The 13,845-nt window shown below is 38.7% G+C and overlaps 1 protein-coding gene across 1 annotated transcript in view; it reads right to left on the minus strand.

Moving 5' to 3' along the window:
- Positions 1 to 13,256, minus strand: part of RGSL1 (regulator of G protein signaling like 1) — a 68,029-nt gene extending 54,773 nt beyond the window's left edge. The window contains exons 1-4 of the mRNA XM_072733679.1: positions 13,244 to 13,256; positions 10,849 to 10,931; positions 7,449 to 7,523; positions 2,418 to 2,547 (exon numbers count right to left, since the gene is read on the minus strand). Coding sequence (XP_072589780.1) covers positions 2,418 to 2,547; positions 7,449 to 7,523; positions 10,849 to 10,931; positions 13,244 to 13,256 — 301 coding nt within the window. The remainder of the gene's footprint in view (positions 1 to 2,417; positions 2,548 to 7,448; positions 7,524 to 10,848; positions 10,932 to 13,243) is intronic.
- Positions 13,257 to 13,845: the final 589 nt, after the last annotated feature.

The raw sequence follows: 13,845 nt of genomic DNA on the forward strand, positions 1-13,845 counted from the left end.
TTTTTTTAATATTTTATTTATTTATTCATGAGAGACACAGAGAGAGGCAGAGGCATAGGCAGAGGGAGAAACAGACTCCCTGCGGGAGCTTGATGCAGGACTTGATCCTAGGATTCAGGGATCAGGTTCTGAGCCAAAGGTAGATGCTCAACCACTGAGCCAACCAGGTGTGCCTGTAGTAGCTTTATTAAGTGGGAATTTATGGATCTTGTTCATAGTGGCTGCCATACAGTAGTGTTCAACAAACACTGTTAAGTTAATGGATGGATGGATGGATGGATAAAAAAAGAAAGGGACTCTGATTACTTTTGCCCTAACCTATACTGTGGGCCTATTTTCAAAGACCTTAACCCAAACAATATAAAACATTTTATTTCCCATGCACATACATTATTATCAATAAGTGCTCTGGGGCATCCTGGAAGCTGCTAACAACTTTCAAAGTTTCCAGAAACAACTCCAAGAACCTACCTGTACTGCTGTTGAGGTAGGTACAGAAGCGCCACATCCCCCTGACTCCACCAATGCACTTCTGGAGTAGCCACTGGTCTGCTTTTCTCCATCTCATCATCTTGGCTGCCATGAAAAGTCCATGATGAGAGAGAAGAGAGAGAGAGAATGAGCTTTTCCCCCAGTACCTCTCTCAGCCTTGCAGACAGCTAGACCTCCATTCAGTCAGAGTGAGGAAAAATGGTGGCCAGTTCGATGAGTTGGGTTATCTACTTTTAAAGGTAGGAAACAGACCCAGTAGTGACATGCATAAAATGAGGGACCCACAAACACAGTACAATCCACAAATTAAAAACACCATCCAAAGCAAATGGTGGGTATTTGTCATTTCTAACGGCTGAGTAATAACTGGATGGTATTATGCTGAGTGAAATAAGTCAATTGAAGAAGGACAAACATTATATGGTCTCATTCATTTGGGGAATACAAAAAATAGTGAAAGGGAATAAAGGGGAAAGGAGAAAAAATGAGTGGGAAATATGATAAAGGGAGACGGAACATGAGAGATCCTAACTCTGGGAAACTAAAAAGGGGTGGTGGAAAGGGAGGTGGGTGGGGTGTGGGGGTGACTGGGTGATGGGCACTGAGGGGGCATTTGATGGGATGAGCACTGGGTGTTATGCTATATGTTGGCAAATTGAACTCCAGTAAAAAAAAAAGAATATGAAAAATAAATAAATAAATAAATAAAAATAAAAACACCCTCTGACCAAGACCTCTTGCCTTCTATAATCCCCACCTGACAGTGATTTTGCCAATCAAATATACATTTGTTACATTTTACTTGATGGTATCTACTGAATCTTGACTTTCCCCAGAGTAGACCATAGTTTCCTTTGGCTAGTTGAGCTGAGAGTCAAATGATCAATTCAGCCCTTGATGGAAATGTTATTAATTCATTCTTTCAACAAATATTTATTACATATTACTAAGTCTACCACTTAGTACCATTCTAGGTTTTTGGAATACATGAGCAAACAGAAAATCCCTGCCCTCAAGGAGCTCACATTCTTGTAAAGGAGACAGATAATAAACAATGAGCACAATAAATACATTATCTAGTAAGGTTGAACATTGTAAGAAGTACAAAATGAAAAAATAAGAGAGGGTAAAGGGGGTTGGGACATTAGGGTCATCAGGGTAACCTCCACCTTGGAGGTGAGATTTGCACAGAGATCTGAAGAGGTGAGAGAGGGAGCCAATGTGTATATATACAGAAAGAGAATTCCAGACAGTGAATAGTCAATGCAAAGCCTTGAAGTGAGAATGTGTACAGCATATTTGAGGAACTGCAAGCAGACCAAATATAACTGAAATGGAGTAAGTAAGCAGGGTGGGGGTCGGGGGGAGTAGGAGCAGATGAGGTCCTGAAAGTAATGGAATCACACACCTAGGGCCCTGAAGTCCATTGCAGGGGCACTGGATTTCATACTGAGACAGAAGTCATTGGTAGGGGTAGGGAGTAGCAAGCAGAGGAGTGATGATCTGAATTAAGTTTTAAAAGGTTCTCTGGCTGCTGTGAGCAGAAAAAGAGCAGAAGGAGGGAGACTAATTAAGAGATGATTTCAGTAGGCAGGTGAGAAATGATGGTGACTTAGACCAAGTGGTAGCAATGAAGGTAGTGAGCTATGTTTGATTCCAGATATATTTTAGGCAATTTCACCATGTTCTGTGTCCACCAGTAATTCTCTCATTTTTGGCTGCAGTGAGACAAATAACACGTACAACCTATCTAATTCTTGCTTATTCCTTTAGGTACCAATTTTTCAGTCTAAGATTTCACCTACTGCTGCATTACAAGCTGAGCCACCGTCACATCTAAGGGTACATGGGTAGTCAGTATCTTATATAATAGGCACAGGATCATTATGCAACCTGGTTTCCCATATTTCTCCACTCCTGCTTACCTCCTTCTGGGGACTTAATGAAACTGATGAGCTCCTGACAGAGAATGTAATGGAGACACAAGTTGGTTTTACAGAAGAAGGGTAACCGGTATTTTTCCAACCAGGTCAATAATCCTTTGTACTTTGGAATCTAGAGTCCAAACAAAATGAGAACAGAAAAGAGAAATGGAACTGAACTGCTAAGTAATGAAGCTTAGCAAGGGGCAATAAAGAACTTCATACCTGCAGTATCTGGCCCACAGGATACGTATTTGATTAAAAGTAGTATCAAAGGAGAGCAAAGACTTGAGCTGAAGCTCCTAAACGAGTGAATGAATTGGTAGGAACAAAAGTCCTGGTCTTTTATCAAAAATTTTCCTTATCCCTGAGGGAAGTTGTTAAATATATAAGTCTTGGTAGGTAGAAGAGAAGCAGAAGAGATTTTGATCTATGATGTCAAGTCATAACTCTATTCAACTTGCTTCTTTGCAAGCACACTTACAATTTCTCACAAGTTCCTCACCCATATCAAATACACAACATGTACAAAAACAAAGACTTATACTTAATACTATTTAGAGTACAGGTTGGATCCTTGAGAGATTGAGCCACCAGAGAAGGGAGAAGGATATAACTTTTCTTTTTACCTGTATCTCTCACTCCTCTTCCTCCATTTTTTTCATCCTCCCATCCACTTCCTATCTGGCAACCAGCAGTTTATTCTCTGTATTTATGGATCTGGTCTGCTTCTGCTTTTATTTGTTCACTTGTTTTGTTTTTTAGATTCCACATATAAGTGAAATCATACAGTATTTGCTTTTAAAGATTTATTTCACGGGATCCCTGGGTGGCGCAGTGGTTTGGCGCCTGCCTTTGGCCCAGGGCGCAATCCTGGAGACCCAGGATCGAATCCCACATCAGGCTCCTGGTGCATGGAGCCTGCTTCTTCCTCTGCCTGTGTCTCTGCCTCTCTCTCTCTCTCTGTGACTATCATAAATAAATAAATAAATAAAAATTTTAAAAAAATTTATTTCACTTAGCATAATATCCTCTAGTCCCATCCATGTTGTCACAAATTGCAAGATCTCATTCTTTTTTATGGCTGCGTAATGTTCCATTGTATATTTATAGTACATCTTCTTTATCCATTCATCTATTGATGGACACTTAGGGTGCTTCCATATTTTGTGGTATTGTAAATAATGCATAAACATAGGTGTGCGTATCAGTATTTTCATTTTCTTTGGGTAAATACCCAGTAGTGGAATCACTGGATTTTATGGCAGTTCTAGTTTTGATTTTTTGAGGAATCTCCATACTGTTTTCCACAATGGTTGTACCAATTTACATCCTCACCAACATTTGTTATTTCTTGTCATTCTGACAGGTAGGAGGTGGTATCTTATTGTAGTTTTGATTTACATTTTCTTGATGATTCATGTTATTTAACATCTTTTCATATGTATATTGGCCATCTGTACATCTTTTTTAAAAGATTTGTTTATTTTAATCAGAGGGGGAGGGGCTCTAGTAGGGGGAGGAGCAGAGGGAGAGTGAGAGGCAGACAATCTCAAGCAGACTCCATGCTGAGAACAGAGCCCTACAAAGGGCTCAATCTCATGATCCTGAGACCCTCATCTGAGCTGAAATCATGTGTCCAACCCTTAACTGATTGAGCCACCCAGGCACCCTCATCTGTACATCTTTGTTGGAAATAATGTCTATTTGGGTCTTCTGCTCATTTTTAATTGGACTGGTTTTGGTGTTGAGTTGTATAGTTCTTTATATTTTTTGGATATTAACCCTTTATTATATATACATCACTTGCAAATATCTTCTTCTTTCACCAGCTTTTGCTGTGCAAAGGTATTTATTTTGGCATAGTCTCAATGGTTTAATTTTGCTTTTGTTTCCTTTGCCTGAGGAGACATACCCACAAATATGTTGTTAAGGCTGATATCAAAGAGATTACTGCCTATGCTTTCTTTTAGGATTTTTATGGTTTCAGGTCTCACATTTAGGTCTTTGATCCATTTTGAGTTGATTTTTGTGTATAGTATTAGAAAGTACTTTCATTCATTTGCATGTAGCTGTCCAGTTTTTTCAACATTATTTATTGAAGAGATTATCTTTTCCCTATTGTATTTTCTTCTCCCTTTTGTTATAGATTAATTGACCATACAAGTGTGGGTTTATTTCTGGGCTTTATATACTATGGATAGACCTATAGATAGATTTAGCCATAGATCTACCCACATTGATATATGTGTCCATGTTTGTGTCAATGCCATACTATGGATAGACCTATAGATTGATTTAACCATAGATCTACCCACATTGATATATGTGTCCATGTTTTGTCAGTCCATGATTGCTATAGCTTTGTAGTATATTTTATTTTATTTTTAATTTTTAAATTTATTTATTTATTTATTTATTTATTTATTTATTTATTTGACAGAGAGAGAAGAGCACAAGTAGGCAGAGTGGTAGGCAGAAGGAGAGGGAGAAGAAGGCTCCTCACTGACCAGAGAGCCCACTGTAGGGCTCCATTCCAGGACCCTGGGATCATGATCTGAGCCAAAGGCAGACATTTAACTGATGGAACCAGTCAGGTGCCCCAAATTTGTAGTATATCCTAAAATCTAGGATTCTGATACCTTCAGCTTTGTTCTTCTTTGCAAGATTGCTTTGGCTTTCTGGAGTCTTTTGTGGTTCTATATAAATTTTAGGATTATTTGTTCTAGTTCTGTAAAAATACTATTGGTGTTTTGATAGGAATTGCATTGCATCTGTAGATTGCTTTGGGTATTATGGACCTTTAAACAATATTAATTCTTCCAATCCATGAGGGTATGTCTTTCCATTTGTTTGTGCCATCTACAATTTCTTTCATCAGTGTTTTATAGTTTTCAGAGTATAGATCTTTCACCTTCTTGGTTAAGTTTATTCCTAGGTATCTTATCCTTTTTGATAAAATTGTAAATGCAATTGCTTTCTTAATTTCTCTTTCTATTTCATTATTAGTGTATAGAAACACAACAGATTTCTGTTTATTAATTTTGTATCCTGAAACTTTACAGAATCCATTTATTTCTTCTAACATTTTTTTTGATGGATTGGTTAAGGCTTTATATGTATCATGTCATCTTCAAATAGTGACAATTTTACTTCTTCCTTACCAATTTGGATGCTTTTTATTTTTTTATCTGATTGCTGTGGTTAGGACTTACAGTACTAAGTTAAATAAAAGTGGTTAAGAGTGGACATTCTTGTCTTGTTCTTGATCTTAGAGGAAAAACTTTCAATTTTTACCATCAAGTATGATGTTAGCCATGGGTTTGTCACATATAGCCTTTATTATGTTGAGGTGTGTTCCTTTTAAACCAACTTTGTTGGGATCCCTGGGTGGCGCAGCGGTTTAGCGCCTGCCTTTGGCCCAGGGCGCGATCCTGGAGATCCAGGATCGAATCCCACGTCGGGCTCCCGGTGCATGGAGCCTGCTTCTCCCTCTGCCTATGTCTCTGCCTCTCTCTCTCTCTCTCTCTGTGACTATCATAAATAAATAAATAAAAATTAAAAAAAAAATAAACCAACTTTGTTGAGAGTTTTTATCATGAATGGATGTTGAATTTTGTCAAATGCCTTTTCTGCATCTATTAAGATCATCATATGATTTTTATCTGTCATTTTGTTAATATGATGTTATCATGTTGATTGATTTGCAAACACTGAACCATCCTTGCACCCACAAAATAAATCTCACTTTATTACAGTAGATGATCCTTTTAATGTATTGCTGATTTCCGTTTGCTAATATTTTGTTAGAGATTTTTGCCATCTATGTTCATCAGAGATATTTGCCTGTAGTTCTCCCTTTTGGTAGGCTTTGTCTAGTTTTGGTATCAGAGTAATGCTGACTTTGTAGGAGGTATTTGGAAACTTTCCTTTCTTTTCTATTCTTTAGGAATAGAGGAGAATAGGTATTAACTCTTCTTTAAACATTTGATAGCATTCACCTGTGAATCCATCTGGTTCTGAACTTTTGTTAGAAATTTTCTGATCACCAATTCAATTTCATTACTAGTTATTGTTCTGTTCAGATTTTCTATTTCTTTTTGATTTGGCTTTAGAAATTATATGTTTCTATGAATTTATCCATTTCTTCTGGGCGTCCAATTTTTTGGCATATAATTTTTCATAGTAGTCTCTTATAATTCTTTGTATTTCTGTGGTGGTGGTGGTGGTTATTTCTTCTCTCTCAATAAAATAAAGATTTTAGGTTTCAGGGTTTTCCTAGAGAAATCAAATATAAGAAGCAGAGGGGAGTATCTTTCTCAGCTCTCCAGGTCTCAGAGAAAAACAAAATCTTGTTGTGAGTATGGGTTAGAGTGGTCTTTGTGATTCCACATGCCACTGATAGAGCATGCAGAAGTCGTTGGTAAGTCTAAGGTCTACATAGTGGAAAAAGGGAACCCAAGGGAGGAAAGGAAAGGAGGAAGACAATAGACAAGGAAAACATATAAAGAGATAAAAAGATTAGGAAAAGACATGTTTCTGAAGTAGAATTGTAGGGTAGTCATTAGGAATTGCAGATTGGCACCTTACCTTAAGCTATAACTTATAGTGCAAATAATCATTAGGTGGCTCAGGGGCTGCCACTTCTATCCTGCACCCATGGAAGGCATTGCCAATCAACTCTCAGACTCCTTCTTGCTGAGGTGTAGCCCCAGAGTTCTCCAAATGGTGTTCCAAGCATTTGCCACCCAATGACCACAGTGGACATGAAAGGTGAATATCACTTGCTGACCATAGACTAGGATATAGAGGAGAGAACTCACCAGCAATTGTCTGCCCATGTGGTAAAACACAAAAAGGAGAAATGTCTACTTGGCTTGATGCTGTTTGCAAGGTCCTACTCACCTGCTTTATAGTTTCTTTCAGTCACCTTCTGGGCCTCCTCTTCCTTTTATCTCTCCATCTCTCAATCCACACTTCAAATTGAGCTTCCTCTCTCCCCATCCCAAACCCTCTGCCATTCAAGAATCTTACCAAGTCATAAGGTATTTCTGGCCACAAGCTCCACTGTGAATTTTCAACAGTGTAAAATGGTGTCTGACCAAAGACCTGCAAAAGAAAGCTAGGAAATAGCCAAAGAGGTAGAGTTTCTCTTCACAAATATGTCACAGTCCAACTGTAGCCACAGGGGAAGAAGGTTCCATTGATTTCCTATTTCAAGAGATATTAATTCTTAAATTCATTCCACTAAATCAACTTGCCTTACAGAAAAACACCCAGAATAGACTAAACTGTAAGATTCATCAATCTTTTCAGTCTGCCCTGCCCCAACCTGGGAGTTATTTTGTCTACATACAAAGGCCAAAGTCTATGATATTAAAAGGCATTTACTTTTGCATTGCATTACTTATTTCTTTTTTAAAAGATTTATTTATTTATTTGAGAGAGAAAAAAAATATGAGCAGGAAGGAGCAGAAGGAGGGGGAGAGACGGAATCCTCCAGCAGACTCTCCACTGAGTGCAGAGCTGGCCAGGCTGGATCCCAAGATCCTGAGGTCACGACCTGAGCCAAGAATCAGACACCAAACCCCCTGAACCACCCAGGACCCCACATTATTTATTTCCACATGGATTTAGAAAGAGCAAAGACTTGAAGCCTTTTTAGAAGGACAAACAGCTTTGGATTTGCCTAAACTCTTGAACTGGGAAAAGCAGAGGGGCTTAAGGATATGAGGATTAGGGGTACAAATTACTTAGTGGGGGCATAAAGAGTGTTCAAAATTAATAGATAATTCTATGTAACTGTCTTGGAGAAGGGACTGCAACCTAGGCAACCAGCTTTGAGACTGATGGGCAAGGGCTTCTATGTTTACAGGTATCTAAGCTTATCAGTCTCACCATAGGCACCAACATGTCTCAAAATATCCCTACATCATTTGGGGATAAACTAGAGGGGCTGAAGCCCCAACTCCTCCCTGAACTCTTAGCACAGTATGTCAGCCTGACCATCTCCCCAAGACTATCAGCCCCAAATTTTGTTAGTTTTAGGCCCTCTCCTTCTCTCTCCTTTGTCTTTGACTATGAGATAGAAGAGGAAAGCAATGTCACTGGTTGTAACTTACAAATATCAGCCTGTGAAGGAGGCTCAGTTCTTAATAACCCCTATCTGCTCTGCACTTGGGGTATGACATAATATGTTTTGCCTGGCATGTGAAGTTGCCTTCATGAGATGTGTGGTAGGACTATGGAATCATGAGGTTATGTGGGAGTAGTACATGGAAGCAGTTCCACCACATGACATTTCCACCACAGAGGGCATGGGGCTGATGTGGGAAACATGCCAGGTATAGAGCCTCAAAACCTGGTCAGGTTCCAGAACTTCTCAAGACTTGCCATGTATTCTTAGGTGAGCTATTTAACTTCTGAGATCCATCTTTAAGAAGGGAGTGGTGTCCATATCATAGGGTGATTATAGAAATTAAAGTTAAAATTTGTAAATTGACAGTGGTATTCAACATGAATTAATACTGTCTCTCTAAATAGACTATAGCTACCTAAATGGCCAAGACTTTCTTATATTCTTGTCTGGGATTTTACCTCCCACATCATTCTCACCATTTCTAGAACATTATTGTAGACTGCATAAGTTGTGTTGACGAATTAACCAACTAACATGCCTCAAGATTATTTCTGCAACCTTTCATTAAGACAGTGGCACCACCTTTCACTCAAGCATCTGACTCCTCCCTTCTTGTTACTACCTCTCCCTGATGTTCAAACAGTGACAAGTTCCAATATTTTCCTTTGTAAAAAATCTCTTATTTTTTCCATTCTCTTCTTCTCTTGCCTTTAGACCCCTATCACTGAATAATCTCCTAACTGGTTTCCCTGCCTCCATCATAGTCCCTCTTATAACTGAACCTATGGTCAGACTTCTGCAGAAATAATTTTCACAAATTAAAGTCTGATCATGTGACTTCTTACTTGAAACCCTTCGATGACTCTCTAGCACCTTCAGGATAATATCCAAACTCCTAAGCATGGCCTGCCTTTCACAGAGCTTGTTTATGCAGCTTTGTCTCTTGCTATGTCTGCCTCTCACAACTTTTTCTTCAACTTGCCTTGAAGTTGCTTACAGTTTCTCCCCAAGTACCATAGGATTGTTTTCCTTGGTGCCTTTAGTTACTCCATTCTGTTTGTAAGGTTTCTGCTTTGTAGTACTCAATCTACCACCCCCACTCAATCCACTCTCCCCCCAACACCTGCCATCTTTTCCCCATACCTAAAGAGGTAGCATAAAGATAAAGATCCACATTTTTCTCCCCATTTTATTCCCTGGCCAATTGTCAAATATGTTGTCTTCTTTAAAGACGGCTTGTGTCACTTATTCACTGAAGCCTTTCCTGACCTACCAGGTAGGAATGGTCTCTTCCTCTGATGCACTTGTACTCTTACTTCCTTCTAGACACTCTTATCATGTCACCCACAACCCATTTTGCACTCACCTTAAGTATTACTCTTTCACCTTAGACTGAGGATTCCTTGAGAACAGGGATGGGATCATTAATACCTGCATCCCCAGTAATAATCCCACTGGCTGGCACAAAGTAACTACTCAATAAATTGAGGTAGTACAAAATTGTTTTTTCCCAGTTGTATGAATTCCATCTTTTAATAGATGGTGTTCCAAGGAAAAGGACACACTGAGCTACAGATTATAAGGCACCAACCTTAAGATATAACCAAAAACTTAAACCAAAAAAAAAAAATGGGATTAGTCTAGGTTTGGATCTAAGAATATTTTGATGTTTGACATTTGTTTTAGTTGCACAGGTTAAGAAAATACATATTTGGTTTCAGGCAATAGCTCAAAAAGTGCTAGATGCCAAACACTTAGTAGGAAAAATAGAGCAAAATAAATAATCCATGGTCCTTGTCCTGCATAAATTCACATTCTCACAGTTTAGTGGGAGAGACACATCCATTTAACACAAGAAGGATGCAAAGTGCCAAGGGGCACAGAGGCAGAGAGAAATAAGTTCTGATAAGGAGAAGCTAGGAATTTCTCAAGAACAGGATTTAAGCAGAGATTTGGAAAATGGTTAAGACTTTGGTAGGTGGAACTATAAAAATTAACCACACAGCCAAGAAGGGGTGCAGAGGTGAGAGAATGCAGATCTGGGTACCAACAAAGGGTATGATGAGAAATAACCTGGCAGGCAAAGGCAATCAAGGAAGCTGAGGATTTGGGATTTATAGTAGTGTGAAGCTCCTAGAGATTTTAAAAGATATTCTGATACCTATTTATTTGCTCAAATTTAAATAGTTTTGAGTTAGTAGTAGTTTATTATTTTTTTAAAAATGTACTCATGTCAGTGAGATTCACTATTTGGCTGTTGATGAAACATTTGAATTTAATTCTGGGAATACTTACCGGAAGAGAAAGAAATGTATTGAAAAAATCGGCAAAGATTTCATCCTCTAGCAGAATTATAAGATTTGTAGAACTGATTATCTCTATGTGGGAAGAAAAAAAAAACCTTATGAACTAGAGTTACATCAGGATGAGAAAATGAAGCAATAGAATGGATTATTTCACAGGGCCAAATCTCAGCATTTGATGACCCTTAGGATCATCTATCTTGATTTTTCCCCCTCTCCAGGACTTACTCTGCGAAGTCACTCTGCTTAAGCACTCCCAGCTGTGGGGAGCTCACAGCCACACAGGGCTACCCATTCCATTTATGAAGAGATGAAATTGTTATGAAGATTTTCCTACTATAAATTGCCTTCTTTTATCTTCTTTCCATTTGTAGAAGTTCTGCCCTCTGAACCTTGACAGAATTCATATAAGTCCTCTTAAATGGGTTGCTGCTCTCATATTTATAAAAAAAAAATCTCAACCTTCTGTTCACCTCAATCCCTCTGGCTCATCAGTCACTAAGCAATTCCTCAGCCATTCCTCAGATGGCCTCATTTCTACCTGGGTCCTCTCCCTCTGGCTAGAGTGGCTCCCACAACTCAAGAACTCTGCATGCTTCCCAGGGAAGAGCATAAAACAACTTTGCCCATATTGTATGTTCTATTAGTGTGGCCCCAAATAGGATTAGCTTTGGGAGCTCTCACATTATACTATTAACTCCATTATTCTTTATTTATTCAGTCACTTTTCAGAAACCAAGGGCAGGAATTTACATCTATTCCAGTTGAAATTCAACTGGGCCCAACAGGAGCTTTTTTGAATACTGATTTGGTCATGCAAAGTATTTATAACTTCTCTCAGCCTTGATCATTGTGCTGCCTAAGTTAATCTGAGGAGATGAATATTGAATGTCACAAAGCCAAGCACAGAGACCATAGGTAGAGTAGGTGCCTCCTCAAAGTTTGCTCTAACTTACTGTCTATGCTTTTTAATGCACAACTAGTGAATAATCCAATTGTTTTATCAATGCCCAGGATTTTTCCATCACACCCAAAGTTGATAATGAAAGACTTGTAAAATGAGCAACATAAATACTGTATTAGTCCTATCTCTTAGTTGGGTTATATGTCTGGTGAGAATAGTAAGTGCTACTCAAAATTGTTAGAGTGTAGTTATGATAATATAAGAAAACTAAACAGACCCTTCCATCATTTTTCCTGATGACTCTTGGTGGTTATTGTCTTTGTATACTAGAAATAGAACCCAGACAATCAAACACTCAATAGACAGAGCTGATGTCAGTTTTGCCCTTTGCTAGACAGATGCCTTTGTTGTTCTTTTTAGAAGCATTCCCTGACCTATTTCATGTATTCCACACGAATTATTCCAAAAATCTGTTTTAAGTCAAGACTTCTTTCCTTGGTTCTAGTTCTAAATATCCAATGAATTATGTATGGGACATCTCTCCATGGACATCTACCAGCACTTCCATCTCAACATTTTCAAAGCTTATATGATCATTTGCTTCCTAGCTTGATCTTTTTCTGTATTCCCAATCTCAGTCACAAGAACCACCACTCTTCCAATTATCTAAATCAGAATCCTGAAAATCATCTATGATTACTCCTTTGCTCTATTTCTCTTCTTCTCAAACACTCCCACATGTAACAGAGGACCATGCTATGTGGTTTCTCTTCCTACATATCTCTAGAATCTATCCTCTCCTCTCCATCCATGCAGTCACTGTCTTATTTCAGGGCCCTATCATCTCTCACCTTGAATTTATGGCATCAGTTTCTTATAATGGTCTCCCTATCTTTCCTGTCCAAGCACTTTGCACACACTACCACCTTAATCTTCTAATGCTGTTCTTATTGATACTGTTCAAAAACTACTCAATATGCTAAAGAATCTAAGGCTTCACTAGATCTGGCTTTTGGGTTGCCTGCCAGCACCATCTCCTACTATACCATACCATGCTTCCTTCTGTTTGCCAGCCAAGACATTGCTCTTTCCTGAATATGCTATACACTCTAACTTCCAACCTACATATCTTTATTCCCACATTCCCATCACCTGAAATGTCCTCTCAACCCATTTTCTTTGCAAAGCACTAGTCCTCTATCAAGAACTGGTTTACAAATAATCTACCACAATGGTAGAATCAATCACTACCCTCCTGCACCATCATTCACACCTCCTATTGTTATAATTAACAAGTCACTGTTTTCTTCCAAAGATCAGGTGGCATAAAGTGGGGGTGCAAGTTGGGGAGGAGAAGAAGAGAAAAAGAAAACCAAGGGCATGAAACATAAAAGCCACATGTGGTTTAAGGCTGGGCAGGTGAGAGATTTGCCTTATGTAGTGGTTGCTAGAAGCCTCAGAGACATCCCTTTTAGAGACTCACCAGCATTGCTCATGTTGCCATTCTTTCCCTGCCACTGTGATTGATTTTAGGAGGCAGAATTAGCCCCCAGTCAACAGGACTCCACTCCTTGTGACCACACAGTGACACCCCCTCTAAGGGGTTCCAGATTCTATCAGGAAGTGGCCTATTTATCTCTGGTGTAGACCTTGATCTGAAGATAAGTCTTTGTTACCTGATCTCCTAGATCTCCTGGAATGTATCAGACTCTTCCTATATTTAGGCTTTTAGTCCATAGTATTTTGTGTGCACTGATAGTTTCCTTATAAATTTTTGTCCAATGATATAGATCTTGAATTTTAGTTCTGTCTCTTTAACTTGACTTTATGCTTCAGGGAAGCAAGGATATGTTCACTTATTTCTAATGTGTCTTTTGTACCAATATCCTTCTAGAAATTTACGAGTACTCAATGAATTTTAATAACTTGACTTATCTTTCAGATAAGCTGGCAAATTCAACCAAATATCCAAGTGTGTTTTCTACCCTCTCTCCTCTTTCCCAGATAGTTTTTCCTCTGGTTGGCTGTGAGTTACTTCATAATCCATTGGCTTTGAAAACGGATAAAATAAACATTAGTTCAACA

Source organism: Vulpes vulpes, chromosome 13 (assembly GCF_048418805.1).
Source record: "Vulpes vulpes isolate BD-2025 chromosome 13, VulVul3, whole genome shotgun sequence".
Lineage (NCBI taxonomy): Eukaryota > Metazoa > Chordata > Mammalia > Carnivora > Canidae > Vulpes > Vulpes vulpes.